The sequence below is a fragment of the Pinus tabuliformis genome, chromosome 1_1, assembly GCF_031772625.1.
Source record: "Pinus tabuliformis cultivar Carrire ecotype Pingquan chromosome 1_1, CPIR1, whole genome shotgun sequence".
NCBI classification, from domain to species: Eukaryota; Viridiplantae; Streptophyta; class Pinopsida; order Pinales; family Pinaceae; genus Pinus; species Pinus tabuliformis.
The window spans coordinates 703,014,642-703,036,797 of record NC_142297.1 but is presented as its reverse complement, the minus strand read 5'-3'; the positions used below and the strand labels follow the sequence as shown (position 1 = coordinate 703,036,797).

The window sequence follows — 22,156 nt, the reverse complement described above, 5'->3', positions numbered from 1 at the left end:
GCACCCAGATTGTATTAGAAACTGCATAATAATAAAATGCTTAGATAGCTACACCGACTTTCCCATATTGGATTTTATGGGGACATTGGTCCAAAAACAACAGTGTCACTTGTGTTCTTGTTTTGTTTCCTTCTATTGATAATCTGTAATGTGTTGAGATGTACTTGTATTTATTTTCAGTATTTTACATGGTAAATAACTTGTTAACTAATCAGAACAAGTAGGCAAAAATAGACCAGAAAAGTACATGAAGGGTTTCTAACAGTTAGACATAGAAATTTCAACAAGAAGTGATTACTATAAGAGATTAACAAAGACTGCGATCAATCATTAATAAGAATATAGATCTATTCCAAAGAGATAAATTTCCAAAACATTTTACTTTTAATTATTTGCGTTGTAAAATATAAAGGATTCATCAATCACATAACAGATAGGAAATGGATCAGTTTGAGGATTAATGAATTGTTGATCAAAGAGTATTATTTTCTTCAATCTTGATTCAAGAATGAATCAAAAGGAGGGGTTAGTTGTTGGACATCGAGAAATTATGTTCTTCTTCCTTATTTTCCCCCTTCTTGAAGCGTAAATTTTATAATCGTTTCCTATGTTTCATGTTATCCATGATACTTTTCTTTTATTTCTTCTTAAAATAGTCTTTACCCTTCCAACACTATGAACCAATGTTCATTGTTTCTTCTCTATTACATATAGAGGGAGATTGATATTGAAATTAGGAAATTGCCTTATTGGGATTCAATAGATTGAAAAAAGAATGGATGATAAGAAAATAATAGTGCCAAGATAGAAAAAGAGAGGGATTCAAACCCTCAATAAGTAGAATCCTACATAGTGATTTCAATGTTATGCCTTGAATTGCTCGGCCATCATTCCTACGAGACATCTTGGTTCTAATTAAAAAATTATGGAATACAAACTTCCTAATGAATTCTTTTTGTTTGGGGACAAACATTTCAATATTTCAGAAATAAATAGATAATAAATAAGGTAATCATTCAATCCCCCCGGGAAAGACAAAGGGACATTTTCTCCCATACCTCCCATTTTAGGAAATCCTCAATCATCCATGTTTTTCCTATTGTATTCAGATTTCCTAATCAATAATTTAAGATAGATTAATTGATCCATTCCATATTATGATCATATATGTATTTGTAGTGATCACCTTATCATTCGTATAAAAACTAATTCTTTGGAAATGATTATGTTTCATGATGACTATATTTTTCTTGATGTTCCTTTATCTATATGGATAAGGAACATACTTATTGGTTGGGAATTTCATTCTCATTATGAAATACTCGATCGTTTAAATTTTTCATTGTTCAGATCATGATCGAAGGACTTCCGAAGCTTGTGAATATAGTATTCTTTTGGTACGAATCCCCTTTCCATTTTTTTTGTAAGATTGGTAGTACTTCCATTCTCTATTAGTTATCTATAAGCAGGTAACAAAATATATGTCTGGTGGCCTCAACCTACCTGAAGGAAACTAGGCCTGTTGGCCACCGATCAGCTTCAAAAGCTATCCAAAATTTAAATAGTTTGATCCTTATCATCCATGCTAAGTTTGTTGCTAAATCTACTATATACTTAATGCTATATCTATTGATTATCTATATTCTTCAGTCAATAGATGATTCGACTGGAGCCAGGTCTTTAGCACTTGACCTGGGTGCTTTACTCTACAACGAGGTCTGGATCTACTTTTCCATCCACTTAAAAGAAAGGTTTTGGTGATATTGATGCACTTGTATTGACTGTATTTCATTCTGAATATATTTTAGACTTGGTTCCTCTTTCTTGTCCCTCTCTGGTTCTTCTTTGTCCTTGAATGTTATCAATTCCCTTGCCAGTATGGTCTCCCTGAACAGAGTTTGGCGGCCTCTAGTATGGTCTCCCTGAACAGAGTTTGGCGGCCTCTAGTATGGCCCACGTCGCTAAGTAATGGATCCCATTCTTCCATTGGGAGCTCTTCATTTTCCACAAGGGAATTTAACTTTGCTTCCGACGATGCTATTATTTCCTTTATTTATGCTGAGGTGCCTACATGGTAGGCATGCATTAAATTCTTCATACTTTCCTCTCCCATCCTTCAACCCCCTTTTCTCTACATTTTTCTCACTAATGCCTCTAAGCTCTTCATCTTATGATCTTCCTTCTTGCCCACTCATCTTCCTCCTTTTCTTCCTTATTTCCCTCCTTCTTTCATGATATTTTCCTGCTCCAGCTTCCTGCATCCCCTCCCCTCCCACAACCTCACCTGTTTCAGGTGCCAAGGCTTCGAAGACGGAAGAAAACCAAAATTAATGCTACCTATAATGTTCACATGAATGTTTTCATTAGAACCAGTATGAAATTTTACCATAACATTCAGCCATTCCTTTTTAATCTGTTTTTCAACATTAGAACTTCTAGTTTTCTTCTCAATCACTACCCAATTGCCCATAAGTTGCAACCATTCAATTATATCTTCTAGCCTTTGCTCTATGCTCCCCCTAGTTCCCATCCCCTGGGGTCTCCACAAAGGTCCCCCACCTCTCTTGTAATATAGCCAGCTAGGGGTTATCTTTCCAACTACAGGGGAGATGTGTTTTTGCAGCCATTCCATCACAGAGAAGGACCTTCTCAGTTTCCTATGCTTCACCCCCATCCTCTTGGCTTTTCAAGGTTGCGCCTTCCTTTGAAGACCATTCCTTAATAGAATCATAGAGGTTTGTTTTACCTTCGTCCATGCAATGTCCTTCAGGTCTAGAATTTTCCCCTCCCTAACCCCCTGAACCTTTTTTCTTCCCCATTGGTGTAAGTATCCCCCCCAAAGCCAGACTATCCTAGTAGGGCCTATTTTCCAATTTTTGTTCCCTCCTCTCTCCCCCCACTGTTTCTCGAGGCAACAGGGCCCCTGAAAGCTAACAAAGGCATCATAGCATTTTCTCAGCTCTGGTCTGCAACATTTCCTTGTGACAGGAAACATTATCTTCCCCCCAAGTTCTAGCTGCCCTCCAAGCCCTTCACAAGTTTCATATTCCCCCCCCCCCCCTTCCTGCCCTTCATGGAATACAATTAATTCATACCCATGCAATATCAATAGGCAATTATACTTGAAATCACAATGTTTTTCATTTTTTTCCATAGTTATGAGACTAGACATTATCTTATTTCATTCAACACCTCTCTCCTTATTTTCCAGACTCTCCTCCAATTGAGTGACATTTTTTCCAAATCGACACAAAGGGGAGCTTTGTTTGCATACCAGTTGTTGCAGATGAAGTCTAGATGATGGCCATCGTGCCCTCTCCATCATTGCGCTCGGAGTTCACCCATTGCTCCCTTCGATCGTTCTCCCTCTATCCTTTGCATGCATTCCCCCAGCTTCCCTGCCACCTTTCTTTCCTATCTACTCACCCACCTTCCTATTCTTATTAGTGATACATCCCCTACTTTCCACTTTTCCCTATCCCCCTACCCTTCCTTCATGTGAGTTCCTTGATAGAGGCACACACTTCCCTTCCATTTAATTCCCTCTATCATGGCTTTCCAATTTTTGGTTGCCCTAACCGTAACCTGTCTTCCCTCTTTGTTATCCCCATCTAGCTATCCTGCCGACCATCCAACTATCCTTCCCATATTTCATCTGGCACCAATGTCCCTATGCACCCCAATCAGGGGTTTCGTCCTTCCTCCCTCCCTTTTCTTAGAATTTCCTTAAGGCTATTCATTCCTTCTGCTTGATTTATCTCTTCACCCAGTATGTCTAGGTTTCCTCCTAGTTTGCCACCTCCCTAGTTTTCTAAGAATTGGACTACCAAGTTCCCCGATTGGTAGACATGTGTTGGGATGAGGTAGTCTATCCATTATGCCATGATTCCTATTTCCTGGATGAGTCTTGCCATTCTCCAGCCCTTTCTTATCTTTTTCCATTGAGTTCCCTATTATATCTTTTTCACTATGTCAATCACCAAAGTAGAGTTCCCTTCCACCTCCATCTTCTAGAAATTTTCCTTTCAAAAAATTTCTAGGCCTTGTTTGAGTGAATAGAGTTTCGCTTCGTTGTTGCTTGCTATTCCATAATCCATTGCAAATAGCCAATTGGTCTTTGAACACTCCTCTTAGGTCTTCTTCTCCTAGATTTCCTTTTGCTGCATCGTGAAAGTTTAGTTTTATAAAATCCTCTAGGGGAAATGTGAAGTAGGATAAGGATTACCGAGGTGTATATTTCATCTTCCAGGTGTGCAGAATCAGCATTCATGGGCTCATATTTAACATTTCCATTATTTGGCTCTCATGTGATGTGTTTCCCAGTCTTTCGGGTGCCATTTCTCCGCTAGAATCATCTCTTACATATTCGATAATATTATTTCCCATACCTCCATTTCTGTCTTTTTTCCCCTTTACAAATTCCCCGATTCCTCTCTTTCAACACCAGCCATAGGAGAAATTCTAAGGAGACGTTCTAGGATCAGTTTAGGATGGGACTCTGGTAGATTTTTTTCCTCTAGTTTTCCGTTGTTTTTTTTTTACTTGATTGATCCCTATCTATATGTTCAAAGAGAGTTTCATGATTCTGCCATAGGACATTATTGTACCTGCAGATATTCAGAAGGTGTTCCATCATTTCTATTTGTCCTTCACATATGCATCAAATCTATGGTCCCTGCATCCCCCTTATCTATAATTGGTACCATGTTAGGGTGTGCCCAAGAAGGACCGCCGATAGGAAGAAAGATACTTTTGGCCATAGTTTATCATTCCATATTTGTTCCCATATGGGTAACCCTTGCTATTGTTGGTGTTTTTCTTTTAGCTAATATCCTTCTTAGATAGTAAACATTCCTTTTCTTTTATATCCCCACCTTATAATATCTGATCCTTCTGCTATCGCTATTCTTCTGGAGTCCATCTCCTTATCATAGGCTTCCCACTTAATAGAATCTAGTGCATCTGGACAATGTTGTCTCCTCTTCCATTTTCTCCATAGTAATTCTATCTCTGCTTCCCAAAAGTTATTCACCATCTGATTTTCTTGCCGATTTGTATTTAAGAATATTTCCGTTAGGTCCTTCCTGCTAAATAATTTGTCTCTCTGCTGCCACGCATCTTGCTATAACCTAGCTATGTATCCTCCCCAAATCTCCTAGAAGCTATGGTTTCTTATAAATTATTTGTTTTCTCTTATTATGTTCCATATAGTTGACCCTTTTATAGTATCCTGGGTTCTTAGTCTTCCTTCGGTTGACCTAAGCATTCCATATTTTCTTCCTCATATTTCTTTCCATAAGTCTGTTCCTCCCTGTATCCATCTCCGCCATAGCATGGCTCCCATATGCTGGTTCAGAGTATATGGGTCACGAAGATCGAGCCCCCCTTCTTTTCTTGGCTTAATTAGTCACTTCCAAGAAAACAAAGCCCATTTCTTTTCTATTTGTGGCCCTTGCCACATGAATTTCTTGAATATATTTGTTCTCATTACACACTGTTTTGGGTATTGCCAAGCTTAAGAGTTGGTAGATCAAAATTGATTGCAACACCACCTTTAGCAAGATGACTCTACTCGCCATGTTTAATACCCGGAAAGTCCAGTTCAAAAGACAACCTTCGATCTTAGCAAAAAGAACCTTCCAATTTGCCACTCTAAGTGGGTTAAGACTTAGTAGGATCCCCAAATATTGGGATTGAGTTGTTGTGTTAAAGAAGAAGATATCTGACTTCTATTTGATGATCTGCATTCGTGAGGCATTCATGAAATCTTATAAAATGGCTAGGAGGGATCTGGCTTCCTTGAGAATAGCTTGACAGAAAATCATGATGTCGTCCAAGAGCTATTGATGAGTTAAAGGAAGCTCATTTCCCCACATACACAAGCCCTTAAATTGTCCTGCTTGCACATTTTCCTTTACATATTTTCCCAGCCCTTCAGCTGCTAATATGAACAAGAATAGGGAGATCAGGTCTCCTTGTCTTAACCCCCTTGTTTCATTGAACGCCCCAGACGATGCTCCATTTAGGAGGATTAACAAAACATGAGCCCATATGAGGGAATAGATCCAATTTATCCAACGAGGGTCAAATCCAAAGGATTTCAGGATACTTTGGAGGTAGGTATAGTTTAACCGATTGTATTCTTTTGATAGGTCTAGTTTGATCATCATTCCTTTGCCTTTGAGGTTCTTAAGGGAATGGATTGCCTCTTGAGCAGTTATTATCCCATCCACAATTTTCCTTCCTTTGAAAAAACCAATTTTCTCTTCGAAGATTACTGCTAGGAGGATCAGTTTGAGCCACTTTACCATTATGGTTGAGAGAATTTTGTAGATTACATTGCGTAAATCTATAGGTCTAAACCCTTGCGGATCTTGAAAGTGGTAAACTTTTGGAATAAGAGCTATAAAAGTTGATTTTAGGGCAGGATGTATGCTTTTTTGTTCTTCTGGATTCTTCCACTATTCTTAGCATGTCGTCTCCTAGAATCAACCATGTTGTCTAGAAAAAATATGTCGTGAATCCATCCGAGCTCGACGCTTTATTCTTTGCTAGTCCTTTGATTACATCCTCCACTTTTTCCAAGGTTATAGCCCTCATTAGTGCTAGGTTTTGGTCCCTACTGACCAGTTGAGGGATATGCCTAGTTATCCTATTTATTGCTTCTACCATTTCAGGATTCAGTTCTATCATGATATTTTGGGAGTGATTGGCCAACAGGTTCTCCATATCATCATTTTGCACTAGCTAGTTTCCTTCCTGGTCTAATAATGAAAATATTATGGTATATTGTCTATGTTGAATCATTGCTTTGTGGAAGAATCTAGCATTACTTTATCCCTCCCTAAGCCACTCGACTCTCGATTTTCTTTTCCACAAGATATCTTCTTTCTAATTCCTTTCCTCCATCCTAGTCATAAGTTTTCCTTCTTCCTCCAATAAGGATTCTGAGCGACCATTTGTTATCATCTATTGTTGCACTCTTTTCATCCTCGCCTGTAACAGTTCTTGGTCTTGTTGAATATTCCAAAATTATTCTTTGTTCCATTTCTTTATTTTACCTTTGAGTTATTTCAGACGCAGTTGGAATGTATGCATTTTATTCCTCCCTTTTTCTATAGTTAATCTCCACCATTCCTTCATTTTTCTAAGAAGGTGGGTTCACACAGCCAGAAAGCTTCGAACAGGAATGGCCTCTTGCTATGCCCTTGTTTCATGTCTACTTCCAACCTAATCGGTGAGTGATCAAATCCCATACATGGCAATATTGATGCTTCATAATATACATCTCTACTTATTAAATTCTCCGTTGCCAAGAACTTATCTAATCTTGACACGATTTGGCGGGTTCCTCCTCTTCAGTTGTTCCATGTATATGTTCCATTGTTGCTGGGAATATCTACTAGATGGAGCTCTTACATATCCCTGAACTGTTCCATTTCAGGTTCCTCCCTTCCTATCCCTCCCTTTTTTTCCTCAAGTGAGGTTATCAAGTTGAAATCCCCTACTATTAACCATAGTCTTTTTGCATGCATTTGGCTTAATTTCCTAGTTCTTTGTATAAATTATTCCTTTTCTCCAGGATTATGCGGCCCATATACTGCTAAGATTATGATACACCCTTTTTTCCCTATATTTTGAAAGCATCCAGTCAGGATTCATGACATTCTTATCCAATGATCTACCGTTATCTCTTTCAGGCTCCACAAGATGGATATTCTGCCTACACTTCCTATTTCATCTAGTGCTACTACTTTGTATCTTGGTTTCATTTTCCGTAAGAGCTCCTCTAGTTTTTCTCTTTTTACCTTTCTTTCTTGTAGGAGAACTATTTAATGCTTTTACTTTCTCAATAAATCTTGTAGGTACCTCTATTTTCCTCGGCTGTTAAGGCCCCTTATATTCCATGATATCACTATCATTGGTTAACTTTGTTAAGTTGTTGGAATACCGCTAATAGTGGTACTACCCTTCCTACGTTTACCAACATCTCTTCGATTATTTGGATTGACTCCTGCAGATTTCGTCTCCCTCTTTTCTTGCCTCCTTTACTTCTGCTATGTTGTTCCTGGGAGTTTTCTTGTTGCATGCCAATCTTCTTTACTATGTCTACTTGCCCCTATCCTTGGTTAGCCTTATATTGCTAGAAAGTTTCCTTGTATAGTTTCTTTTGAATCTATAGAATGAATCTTTCGTCCAGATGTCTCCACTCATTTAAAAGTCTTTTCAGAACTTTCTCTTCCATGCTCAACTCCTCCCTTCCTGCATATACTTCCATTACTGTGAGATCTATTCACTCCCTCTCTTCATTTTCTATCAGATCTATTTGGGATTTCCTCTTTGGGGTTGCTTTTTATTTACCTTGACTACTCTCATGTTATTTGTCTTAATAATCCATTGTTTCTGTCTCATTTTTTGTTTCTTCTTCTACTTGTAGTACCTCATATCTATTTTTACTGGCCTTTTGGTTTTGGTTATTGTTTCATGGATTTCGCTGCACTATTGTGGTCTTTCTCTTGTGGATGACTTCCTTAAACCCCTCATTTGCCTCTTGTGGGGATTTCATTTTTTGCTCCTTTAGATCCGACCGTTCTTCTTGGTTTAGCTGGCATTATTTGAATAAGTGGACATACTCATGACACTAGCGGAAATGGAACGAGATATGCTCATAATCCAAGGTCTATTTCCATATTTCGTCAAGATATTCTAGTTCTATCAATTTAGGGATGGGCTTTGAAATATTCCTATACACACAGATCCTATCATATGAAGTGTATCGGCCCCTTCGTGTGGTTTTTGCTATTTTGAGAAATATTCCTATTGCATTGCCTATTCCTTCTAGAATTTATGGGTCCAAGAAATCCATTGGGAGGCCAAAGAGTCGAATCCAAATACGGGCTACCAGGAATTTCTCCTTATGTGGGTTATAGATTCCCTCCCAATATCTCATGAATATTCCTACATTATAATGATAATATGGATCGTTTTCAAAAACTCTTTCCTTACCTTGCAGGTTTGAAAAAATTACAATGAAAAATCATCTGGCTCTAAGCCTGAGTTCTACACGGCCTTTTGGTTTCCATTTCTATTGGATCCACTTTATTAGGTCCTTCTTCATCATCCAGAGGCCAATGAATATGCATATCATTACATGATACTTCATGTAGCTACGATATTTCCCCAATTTATTCAATGGTATTACAAATGTGTTTTTCTCAGCTGCACATGGAAGACACTTCCCTTTACTTCTTGCCTGCCATCTAGCTCGAAGGGCAAGACTATTATTAGGGCCTACAGCTTCCGGGGAGCCTTGATAGTTTATGACTTTCCCGCCTGCATCACCGGTTGTTACATTCTAGTAGGAGGGGATCTCCCCCCCCCGGGCAAAGCTTGCATGTCTCTTCCTTCTGTCAACTACTGGTCGTATATGGCAGTGCCTCCGGAATTGTTAGGGTTTGGGCAGGTTTTCAAAACCTAGTTGTGCTTTGTCTCTTGTAGAGCTTGATTCATTTGTATATTATTGCTAACTATAATCCATTTTCCATTATTATTCATATTACTAATAAAAATTTATTCTAAATATTCCCTATATATTCCCATTTTAAAGAATAAATTGGAATGATAGAATGTGAGAATATGTTTATGATTTTTAGGAGGACTAAGAAACCCCACAAAACTCCATTCTCTCCAGTAGAGAATTTAGAATGCATGCTTATTGGATTCATTAAGGAATGAGGTGATGGGAGGGGGTGACCCGCTTTAAAACACCTTCTTGTAACCCTAATCCTACATTGGCTTGGGTATCTCCAAGAAGATTTGTCCCCTTAAAATAGGGAATTCCTCCAACTTATTAATGCATGTAATAAATAACTTGATTCATGACCATAATAAAAGGCGCTAGATTAGAGTTTAAATAATTGATTGATAACTAGACTCGAATCCCCAATTACCTTAACCTCGTTCATAGTTTTATAAATTTCCAGGTTCATCTACATCGATAGTGTCATTTGTTCCACTCTTTTCATAGTGGTTGTTCCTAATCCACAAGAAAACATGTTTCTTTCTTTTTAACTAGGGAAATTATGACCCCTTCCTCTCTTGCCACCCCTTCTATTTTGGTAATCATCAAATCATATCTTCCAATTTTGAATATGAGTATATTTGTAATTATGTTATGCTCATGAATTCATTAGAAATATTTCTACACTTGAATAGATGTTTTATTTTTCAAGTAGAGTTGGATAATATAGATAAATAAATAAATAAAATAATAAATATAAAAATATGTCTAACTGTGAAAACCAAGACACTCGCACAATTAAACAAGGAATTTATTTGAAAGTCAGGTTACTAGTTGGAAATGTTCTCAATAATGTCTATATTGTGTTGTTGGTCCTATAAAAGAACTAAACAATAGTTGAAACCATTTATTTTTGCAAATAAGAAGGGCATATCAATGGATGGATAGATAGGGAAGAAACAAGTCACACCTTCATGAATTAATGAATTCTAATTGTGCGTTGCATTATTCTTCTCGAGCGTTGTGTGCCTTACAAAGAAGTATTGGAGACCATGACTCTGCATGATGGTCGAGTAAGTTCCACCCATACCCAAAATCTTGATGTAGATAAGTTGTGTGCCTTGAAAGTAATGCAGTAATGAGATTGAACAAAATTTCCTATCCCAAGTAAAATGATCCATACCAAAGTACACTGAGACTCTGTGATGAATTGACAAACTACATTTTTCTTTGCATCACAGAGAAACAAAACTGTTGACACCTAATCATTTAGATTGGGTGAATAAGTGTAACTGATGTAAATAAATAATGGAAAATATGAAGAGTCACAGGGAGATGAAATGAACAGTCTCTCCCTCATGTATATAATAAAGACCAACCTGAATGAATTGAACGAATTGTTTTTGAGGAGTTACTTCCAATTCTGATATGGTATCAGAGCCAGTGCCATTTTTGGCTTCTGTCTGCTTTGTAACTCCCAATTCTACCTATGGTATTTTGAATCCTATGCAGACTAGCTAGCCTGGCAACTCTAACACTTCCACTAGCCTAAACACATTATTCTCTATTATTCTCTGCTACGCTGCTCCTGTCATTGCTCCACCTATTATTCACTATTATTACTCCTGTCGCTACTCCGCCTACTATTCAATATCACTATTCTCTACTACATAGGTATCAGAGCATACAAAACACTCATTGTGCATTGTGCGCATTTCATTTATGTCATTGATATTCGGCATTACCATTATTGTTAGCAATGACATTCTCCTCCTCTCAGTCAGCGTCGTGTCGTGCTTGTTCTGTTTCATGAGGGAGGCCACACCGCCATTGTATTCGATCTTGCAACCTTGAGTCTCCATCCCACGCACCACAAACATAGTCATTGTTTGAATACCACTCAATAGTAATTGTTTGATTACCCACTGTGTTTTCATTCTTACACATACCACTAGTCCTCTGCCTCAATCTCTCCTTGGCGCACACGAATAGACATTGAAATATGACAAGAAAAGAATTCAGAGTTGGAGAGACGCTCTGTCTCATGTTGCAATTATAAGCGGCTTGGAGCGGGAGGCATCGAATGAGGAACTCTTGCATAAGGTCGTCGAGAACATGTTGAAATTCTACAAGCCCGAGTTCGAGACTGGTCGGTGAATTTGGTCATTTTGCCCAAGTTCGAGGCAACTGTTATTAGTGCGGTGACTTTGGTCATTTTTCCCGAGACTGCCCGAGATTGCTCGAGAGTGCGGTATCACTGTTGTAAGCCTGCTCCGTTGATGGTTTTAATACACTCGTTTTTTACATCATTTTAATACATGTGCGCTGCCTCTGTTGTGTAATACCGCGCTGCCATACACATTTAGCTCTCTCCATCGGTCGCCATACCACTTTCCCACACCGCCTCACTGGTTGTGGCATCACACTCCCCACTGCACTTTCATGCATCCATACTCCCATCCCTTGAATGATGCATTGAATGTTGTTGAATGCACAATACACCGCCCTCCTGGTTTGTTGTGTTAAAATATTCGAACATGTTGAATATTGTGTTGAATCCAAACTGCGGTAGCCATTGAAGTAGTTCTTGAGCAGATCATGCGTTGGTCTAGATTGCATAAGTTTTGTGCGCTGGTCAAAGTTGGTAGTGCATTGTATGGAGAGTGTGAATGGTGCATTGAACAATCTAGTTAGTGCATTGTGTGTAAGTTTTGTGCGCTGGTCAAAGTTCGTAGTGCATTGTATGGAGAGTGTGAATGGTGCATTGAACAATCTAGTTAGTGCAGTGTGTGTGTTTTTAATGGTGAATGCCAAATGCTGCTGCAATAACCATATGCGTTGAGCTCTTGTAAAAATTGATTAATGTGTTGGTTGGGATATAAAAGATTATTTATATTTTGATGATCGTGTGCACAAGAACCTGACCTATGATTTTTTTGGGCCCCTGCAATTTCTTTCATGATTTTGTGCCCCTATTTTGTAAGATATTGCAGCTTGTTTCTTGGTTGTCATAAGAATTCAGAATATTGCTACTACAGTGCAATTTTTTTTACATCAAAAGCACATTTTTTGCCAACAGAAGTATTTTTACAACACTCAGATTTTTCAATGCATTCAATCATATCTTCTTCTGAAAAGGCTGTGTGCCTTGCTCATAAAGAAAAGAATCTTGCCCAAGATTCTTCCAGAGGAAGATATTTTAGAGGCAGGTGGGGTAGACACTTTCAAGGAGAAAATTCAGATTTGCACTGCATATGCTGCAAAAGAAATGGATCACATGATGCCTCCACATGCAAGTTACCATGGGACAAAATTGAGCAGGAAAGAAACCAACCCAAAGGTAAAACTAATGACACAGACAAAGGTAAAGCACCTGAATCCACTCATTATGTTGTGGCCCAATGTAATATTGGAGTAAATGAACACTTATTTAATGCTTCACTTGCTTCTTGGAAAAATGATTGGTTTCTTGATTTAGGAGAAACTTGCCAAATGACTCATAGAAAAGATTTTTTTGAAGAACTTACTGACAATGTTGATGGAGCAATATACTTTGCAAACCAATCAAAACTCAAACCATCAGGGCTTGGCACAATCAGGCTTAAATTGACTGGTCTTCCAGACTTTCTTCTGCAACATGTTCTATATCTCCCACAAATAAAGAGAAACTTGTTGTCCTTGGTCCACATCTGCCAGCAAGGTCACTCCCTTCATATGTTTGATGGCAAGCTTGAGGTGAGAAAATCATCTGACCACTCACTTGTCATGAGGGGGATGGAAGAAGAAAGGCTTCTCAAGTTGCAGGGTACCTCTGCTCATGCACAGCATTTCTCATACAATTCTAATTATGAAGAAGGTCCACTTCCATCAAGTTTATTATGGCATGCTAGATTTGGACATTTGAACTATGACAGCCTCCACCTGTTGAATAAAAATGGTGTTACTGGTTTTCCTACAATTCCTAGGAAACTTAGGCAATGTGATGCTTGTATTCTAGGAAATCATAGCAAACAATCTTTTCATGATTCACATTCAAGAGCACATAGAAAACTTGAAATCATTGATTCATATTTATGTGGTCCAATGTTTGTTCCTTTTGCAAATGGAAATAAATATATGATGAAATTTATTGATGACTACACCAAAATGTGTTGTGTTTATTTATTGAAGAACAAATATGATGCTTTTCAAACATTCAAGAACTTTCATAAATGGATTGGAAATGATGCACAATCTCGTATTTGCTCTATTCACACTGATAATGGAAAAGAATACACTTCAAATGAATTTGAAAAATATCTTTGCCAACATGGGATCAAACATCAAACAACCATGCCTTATAATCCCCAACAGAATAATGTAGTTGAAAGAATGAATAGGACAATCTTAAATATGGTGTGCCCCATGATGTTTTTCAAAAATGTAAAATTGATGTTTTGGGCTGATGCAGTTCTATGTGTTCTATATATAAAGAATAGATGTCCATCTAATGCTATCAGAAACAAGACTCCCTATGAAATGTGGTATGGGCACATTCCTTTGGTAAAGCATCTCATGGTCTTTGGTTCCAACTGTTATGCCTTGATACCAAAGGTACATAGAAAAAACTTGGTGCAAGAAGTCGTAAGTGTATCTTCCTGAGGTATTCAAACACCTCCAAAGCATACCATCTCTATGATGAAGCCAATAAAAAGTTTGTTATATTTAGAGATGTAATCTTTCTTGAATCATCCAAAACTGACAATGTTGTTGAGTGACAACTTGATCGCTTGGATAGATTCGCAAATGCAAAACCATTTCAAGAATTTGATAATCAGATTCCACATCTTGAAGGGGGATTCTTATACTAAATCAACCGGTGGAATCTTCTTCTAAAGCACTCTCTCCCCCGCATGAAACTCCAACAACGGATGACACTTTAAATGATGTGATTGATAGAATTGGGAGACTCAATCTTGATTTAGTCCCAACTCAATCATTGGAGTAGGTTGGACCATCTGAGAAAGGTCCCCCAAAGTGGCTAACAAAGACACTTGAAAGTGTTCATCCTGATGAGGTTCGAAAGACAGGAACTAAAAATTCAAACTGACAAAATGGAGGTGATGTAGATGACTCTGATTCACCTATTGATATGCATTTTTCTTATGATTGTGAATTGAATTTGTCTACAGATTTTGAACCAACTTCCTTCAGAGAAGTTGCTTCTCATGATGAATGGAAAGAAGTGATGCAAAAGGAGTATGATGCCCTGATAAAGAATGGCACTTGGAAGTTGGTTGATCCTCCATTAGGAACCAAACCAATTGGTTGCAAGTGGGTCTACAAGAACAAGTATAAAACTGATGGCTCACTTGAAAAGAATAAAGCCAGGCTTGTGGAAAAAGGTTTTGCACAGAAGGAAGGGGTTGATTACGAGGATACTTTCACCCCCACAGCAAAATGGGCTACCATCCATATACTCTTTTCCCTATTAGCTCCAAATAGTTGGAAAGTCCATAAAATGGATGTTAAAACTGCTTTCTTGAATGGAGATCTAAAAGAGAATGCTTTTATGTCCCAACCTGAAGGATTTGCTGTGAAAGGACATGAACATAAAGTATGAAAACTTGTGAAATCCTTGTATGGCCTCAAACAAGAACCGTGAGCCTAGCATGAAAAACTAAGCATCTTCTGAAACTCAATTTCAAACATTATGATCTTGAGGTTGCAACTTTATTTGTCAAGAAAGATGGCAAAACAGTTGTATATCTTGTGTTATATGTAAATGATCTTTTGATGGTAGGGAACAATGAAAGCTACATTGCATCCATAAAGAAGGAATTGAGGAAAGGTTTTGAAATGACTAATTTGGGCTATGTTCATTACTATCTTGGTATTGGAGTAACTCAACATTCGAAGTCCATATTCCTTTATCAAAAGAAGTACTTTGGAGATCTGTTGAATAGGTTTGGCATGACAAAATGCAATCCTCTTACTACTCCAATGGAACAAAACTTAAAGCTTACATCCATCGAAGGAAAAGAATTTGAGGATGCAACAAAGTATAGACAACTTGTAGGAAGTCTCAACTACCTAACTACTACCAGACCAGACATTTCATTTACTGTTGGAATCCTCTCTAGTTTTATGCAAAAGCCTTGTGAGGGACATTGGTTTGCTGCAAAAAGAGTTCTAAGGTACTTGAAGGGAACTCAAGACTTTAGAATCAAGTAGACACACGTGGACGACTTCAGCTTGATTGGATACTTTGATTCAGACTCCAATGGAGACAAAGAAACTGGGGTATCTACTTCAAGTTATGCTATGAGTCTTGGATCAGGAGCTGTCTCATGGAGATCACACAAACAATCAGTTACAACAAATTCCACAACAGAAGCACAGTATGTGGCAGCAGCTGAGGAAACAAAAGAAATTGTGTGGCTCACCAAAATTCTTCAAGATTTGAAAGTAAAACAAGTATAATCAACTCCACTCATGATTGAAAATACCTCAGCAATAAAGTTGGTCAAGAACCCAAAGTTCCATGATCGAACGAAGCACATAAATACTAAATATCATCTGATTCGACATCATGTTGAGGCCAAAACAATCCATATTCGTCATTGTTCCACTAATGAGCAAATTGCACACATCTTCACCAAAGCTTTTGGAACAGAAAAGCTTGAAAGATTCAAAACGATGCTTGGACTCACCAACATCCCTTCAGATTAAGGGGGGGAATTTTCACACCTAATCATCAGGATTGGGTGAATAAGTGTAACTGATGTAAATAAATAATGTAAAATATGAAGAGTCACCGGGAGATGAAGTAAACAGTGTCTTTCTCATGTATATAATAAAGACCAACCTGAATGAATAGAATGAATTGTTTTTGAGGAGTTATTGCTTGGTCTGATAAAAACCATGGATGGAAATTGTGAATGGGAGGGGGGGGAATGCAACATTATTAGAGAGTTGTGTAGATATCTTTGTGTGTATGAGAGTTGGTGAGAGAGGATGAAAGATGCTGTGTAACATCAAAGGCCGAGAGATGCTAGTTATGCAAACTGAATGAAAAAGGTTGAAATATTATGTATGGTGTTGCAAGGTGAGGAGAGAGAGTGTAAGACATAGAGCTACGTGTGAGTAAAGTGAAAGTTGATGAGGAGAACATAGACCTAAAATCAGGCCAAGCGTGTGTCATAACAATGAGTAGATATTTCCTTATTGGGTGTGGGTTGGAGCCTAAAAAATAGGGAGTTGGATCTTCCATCTAGTGTGTGTCTATGGAGTGCTTGGAGGTCAATTCCTCTTGGAGGTGGGTGTTTGCATAAATCCATGAAGTTGGTGTTTGATGGTAAGTTGATCAACTATCTGCAGAATAAGGGAGTTGGTGCTTCCTACTAGTGGGTGCTAGTAAACAATGTAGAGGAGTTGGTGCTGCCTATGAGTGGGTTCTCAGAAAAGATAAATGTAGCTAGAGTAGGAGCTCATATTTTACATCATAATACAAACAAAGATTTTGGTATTTTTTCTCCCAAAGTTAAACTATTGTGCCTTATGTGTATGTTTCTCAGGGTGTGTGTTTATGTGTTTATTTGTGTTGTTGTTATATGATATGATGATAATGGCTCACATGAATGATTGCCAAACCTAAAATGAAAATATAAATTGGCATAAAAGTAAAAAAATAACCTTAATATTGATTCACCGTCATGACCCCCAACCTCCCATCTCAGTATTAAACATTGTTTCCAACATACTATAATAAAATAAAAATCGAAATGAATGTACATATTTCACTTTTAATATCTAAGGCATAAATAAAATATTGCTCTGTATATGTGAGATAACATAATTGTGTGTTTTGACATAGTAAAATATTTTAATGTTTAAAAGAAATAATTAAAAGTAAAATAATTCTCTTATCTCATAAGAAAAGGGAGATGTGTAATTCATTTAATGCTTATCATAAATTTGATATGTGACATTTAAATAATAATAATAATAAAATCAATACAACTTATAATGCAAAGTTAAGTAAAATTGATGTGTATTTAAAAATAACTCATTATTAGAAAAAAAAATTAATATACACAATGACATTAATGGATAAAATATTTCAATGTCCATATTAAATAAAATATTTAATTCAACTATATATATTATATAAAATAATTTTTAAAAATATGTTATAGTTAAAAAATTTAGAATAATCTTAAAATCTAAATAAAAATTTATAAGAATTACAAATTTAAATTGTGTAATTTATCCAATCCAAATGACTTAAAAACTTTCAAATATATATATATAAATAAAAAAATTATCATAATTTGTTTCCTCTCCTTCCGTGCTAAACTGTTATTCCCTTCGAATTAAATCTATTATTTATGACCATAACAAATTAAAGATTGCTCTTTAATAACCTTATTGAAATGGTAAAATGTAATAAAATTTCATATGGCAAGTCCTACTCACTGGCTGCTCAGCAGGTGGCCTCGCAACATATATTCACTGCAATGAATTTGGGGATCTTCTTCCAAAGAGTGTTAATGTCAAATGCATGGCCGATGCTGGATTTTTCATGGATTTGTATGTTTTCTCTTACATTTATTTCGAAAAATATATTTATTATTCATTTAGAATATGTTTAAATATCGTTTATTTGAAGGGAATTATTTATATTTTTATAGAAAAAACAATGAGATTTATAATCGAAAATTACAAAGGTTTAATATTGTCGTTCTCTACTTTAATCTACAACCTGCATGCATATTTCCTATTATATACATGGATATTTAATACAAAGTTTATTGCAAATTTTGATAATTGGATTACATATTGTCGCATGACTACAGAGACGACATATCTGGTCGAAACCTATTTAGACTTTTCTATAATGAAATCGTCACATTTCATGTATATAGCTCGACTCTTTTCTACTTACGTATCCTAATCTAATTAACATGTTGTATTTGTTTTCTTCATCTCTATTAACATGTTGTATCCTAATCTAATTAACATGTTGTATTTTCCATTCTCATGGTTTTATTGAATATGATATTATATTTCAGGGTTCTTTAAAAAACTTACCAGCTGCTTGTACATCAAAAATGGATCCCGGAAGTCTGGTAATATGACCTTAAGCAATTATTTTCATTTTAAATTATGTTTGAGGATTTCTTTTTTCAAATATCGCAAAAAAATCCATCTAAAGAGATTAGAGATTACTTCCTTAACTTATTAGTAAAACCTAACTAATAACATCCCACTGCCTATGATAGGCAATTATCTTCTCTATAAGAGTCGTTACTAACATTGATTTTACATAATGGCAGTGCTTCTTTCCCCAGTATCTTTTACAGTTGATAAAACCGCCACTTTTTGTTGTAAACTCTGGAGACTTTTTCACTGTTTATTCTACATCATAGAATAATTGAATGCGATGTCATATCTTCTATGGCTGACAATTTGTTTTCTACAGGTTGCAAATATTTGGGTGCCTACTTCAGCAGATCCCAACGGTATTTGGGACGAGTGCAAGGCGAATATCACGACCTGCGCTCAGTGGCAATTGGAAATAATGAAAGGTTACTTTCTGCATAAATACTCGAAGCTTCTCTTTCTAGTAACACTGTGCTTTTTTGTTTTTACGAATTCAGGTTTTTCTTATTTAAATAAAAATTTGTTGTGAGGAAATCCAGATTGCGGTGAGAGAACAATACGCACTTCAAAACTTGAATTCCAGTTATATAATAAAAATGTTAAAGTAGTTTGAAGAAAGTTGGATGCTGATGTTGTTAATTAGTAGTATAGGATGTTAATGGAAATTTTGAAGTAATTTGTTTGATAGCCATGCAGTAAATTATAATTATATAGATTTTATAATTAAAATGTCTCCATTGCTAATTGTTTTACTGTTTTGATGAGGAGCTTTTAAAATAGTTTCTAAATTGATGAAAATATGTATCTTGAGAGGAAAAAGGAAAAAATGAAAAAATAATGTGTAAACAATAAACACTTCAAAACTTGAATTCCAGTTATATAATAAGAATATTAAAATGTTAAAGTAGTTTGAAGAAAGTTTGATGGTGATGCTGTTACTTAGTATTATAAGGATGTTAATGGAAATTTTAAAGTGATTTGTCTATAGCGATGCAGTAAATTATAATTCTATAGATTTTATAATTAAAATGTCTCCACTGCTAATTGTTTTACTGTTTTGATGATGAGCTTTTAAAATAGTTTCTAAATTGATGAAAATATGTATACTGTGAGGAAAAAGGAAAAAATGAAAAAATAATGTGTAAACAATACGCACTTCAAAACTTGAATTCCAGTTATATAATAAAAATGTTAAAGTAGTTTGAAGAAAGTTTAATGGTGATGTTGTTAATTAGTATTATAGGGATGTTAATGGAGATTCTAAAGTAATTTGTTTGATAGTGATGCAGTAAATTATGATTATATAGATCTTATAATTAAAATGTTTTCCTTGCTAATTGTTTTATTGTTTTGATGATGAGCTTTTAACATAGTTTCTAAATTGATGAAAGTATGTATATTCTGAGGAAAAAGAAAAAAATGAAAAAATAATGTGTAAATTGTTGAAAATTTAAAAACTTGATGTATATGATATGGTAATTTTTAGAATTAAATATTTAACTGAAGTTGTGATTTTATTTTTATACCTATTATAGGTTTACGTATTGATTTATATTAAATGTGACTAAGTTTCCATCAAATTTCTTGGGGTGGAAGTTTTTTTATGATTAAAAAGTGAAAAAAGATTTGTACCTCAAAAAAATTGATTTTTCTTGCCATTTAATATATTAGTGACTAAAATAATTTACACCAGTGATATATAAAAACTTTTCATTGTTTAAATTGAAATTTGAATGTTTAAATGGATTTAACTTTAAATTTGCTATTCTAACTTATATTGGTTAAATTTTAAACAAAAATAACCAAAACAATATACATGGAAAATGATCAAAATGTAGAATAATGAGAATATTTGAAACATTTTTACCATTAAAATTTATTTTTTCCATAGATTTTTTCTTCTCTAAAAGAAATCATTACAAATCTTTTATTTATTAACCACATTTTCAAAACCAAAATATTTTTTATTATTAATATATTTTCAAATATATGTCAATATTATTTATAGTTGCATGTTGAAATATTCTATTTATATCTCAAATTGAATATTTTTATTTTAAAATTCCATATATTAATTTTATGTAAGTATTTAATGAATTACGCATCTTCCTCTTATTACTTTTATGAGGAAAGTAACAAAAAAAAATTATTTTCATTTTATTATTCTTAACATTAAAATAAATAATTTTTTATGTGAAGTTGATATCAAAATAAAATAGTTAACATGAATATACAAATATTTTTTAAGTGGTTTATTGAAATATTTTTAGAACTGGTAAGAATTACTCTTGTTTCTCACAACTAAAATTGAAAATATAAGATTTTTTAATTCTTAATTACATTATATTTCTGGTATAAAACTATGTTACTTTATATGATATCAAAATACTTTATTATATTGTTGAGATTGAGAGTGAAATATTTTTACCACATCTTCTTCATACTAGAATGTAATATCAAGAAATAACTAATAGAATTATTCATATTTATGAATATAGGCATGACTATTTTTAAATGTTCCTTTGAATTTTAATTTAATTATGAGCTATTAATCTCCAAGAAATGTTCAGTACTTGTTACAAATAAAATATTGGCATTTATTTGAAAATCAATTATTCCCTTTCCACCTTGTTAATTAAAATGGTTAATTAAAGAAAATGTCCTATGAACCTAAGTTAATTTTTATGATTTTGTTTTAATGTTGGTAACTTCAAATGCATTATGAGCTCTTTTTTTATGCTTTTTCTCTCTTGGTAGTTGCAACATTGTTGCTAATTGGTCCTCATGCTCCTCCTTGGTTTTGGAATAAACCAATATATCATCCATGAAGACCAACATGAACTTTTCCAAATATGGACTTAAAACATTGTTCATTAAACACATAAATTTTGTTGGGGCGTTTATGAGCCCAAATAGGGCAACGACAAATTTATAGTGCCCATACCTACTTCTAAATATTGTTTTATGAACATCTTCATCTTTGATGCAGACCTTATGGTACCTACACCTCAAATCAATCTTCGAGAAGGCTACAACTTCCCTTAGCGAGTCAAAAAAATCATCAATCCTTAGCAAATGGTATATGCTTTTTATTTTGGCTCTATTGGGCTATCTATGATCAGTACATAACCTCAATGTTTCATCCTTCTCCTTCAAAAATAATATAGGTGCTCCCGAGGGTGACACATTGGGTCTGATGTATCCTTTGTCCTACATTTCTTTTAACTACAATTCTATCTCTATCATGTCTAGTGTACTCATTTAGTATGGAGCTTTTAATGTTGGCATTGATCCCAAAAATATTTCAATAGAGAAATCAATTTCCCTCCTTAGGGAAAATCATAGGATCTCATCAAGGAACACGTTGTGAAATTGCTTTATTACTGAGTACTCTTCAATTTTACTCCTTTCCACCTTTGACTCATTGATCACTTGGATAACGTGTAGATTGCTTTCCATTCTATGGTAGCTCTTCAATTGTAGCTTGGTGAT

The 22,156-nt window shown here is 35.3% G+C and overlaps 1 protein-coding gene across 1 annotated transcript in view; it reads left to right on the top strand.

The window, feature by feature from the left end:
* LOC149215451 (pectin acetylesterase 8-like) overlaps positions 1-19,083 on the top strand; it is a 163,424-nt gene extending 144,341 nt beyond the window's left edge. Inside the window, exons 6-7 of the mRNA XM_089389717.1 lie at positions 17,968-18,091; positions 18,984-19,083. Coding sequence (XP_089245843.1) covers positions 17,968-18,091; positions 18,984-19,083 — 224 coding nt within the window. The remainder of the gene's footprint in view (positions 1-17,967; positions 18,092-18,983) is intronic.
* Positions 19,084-22,156: the final 3,073 nt, after the last annotated feature.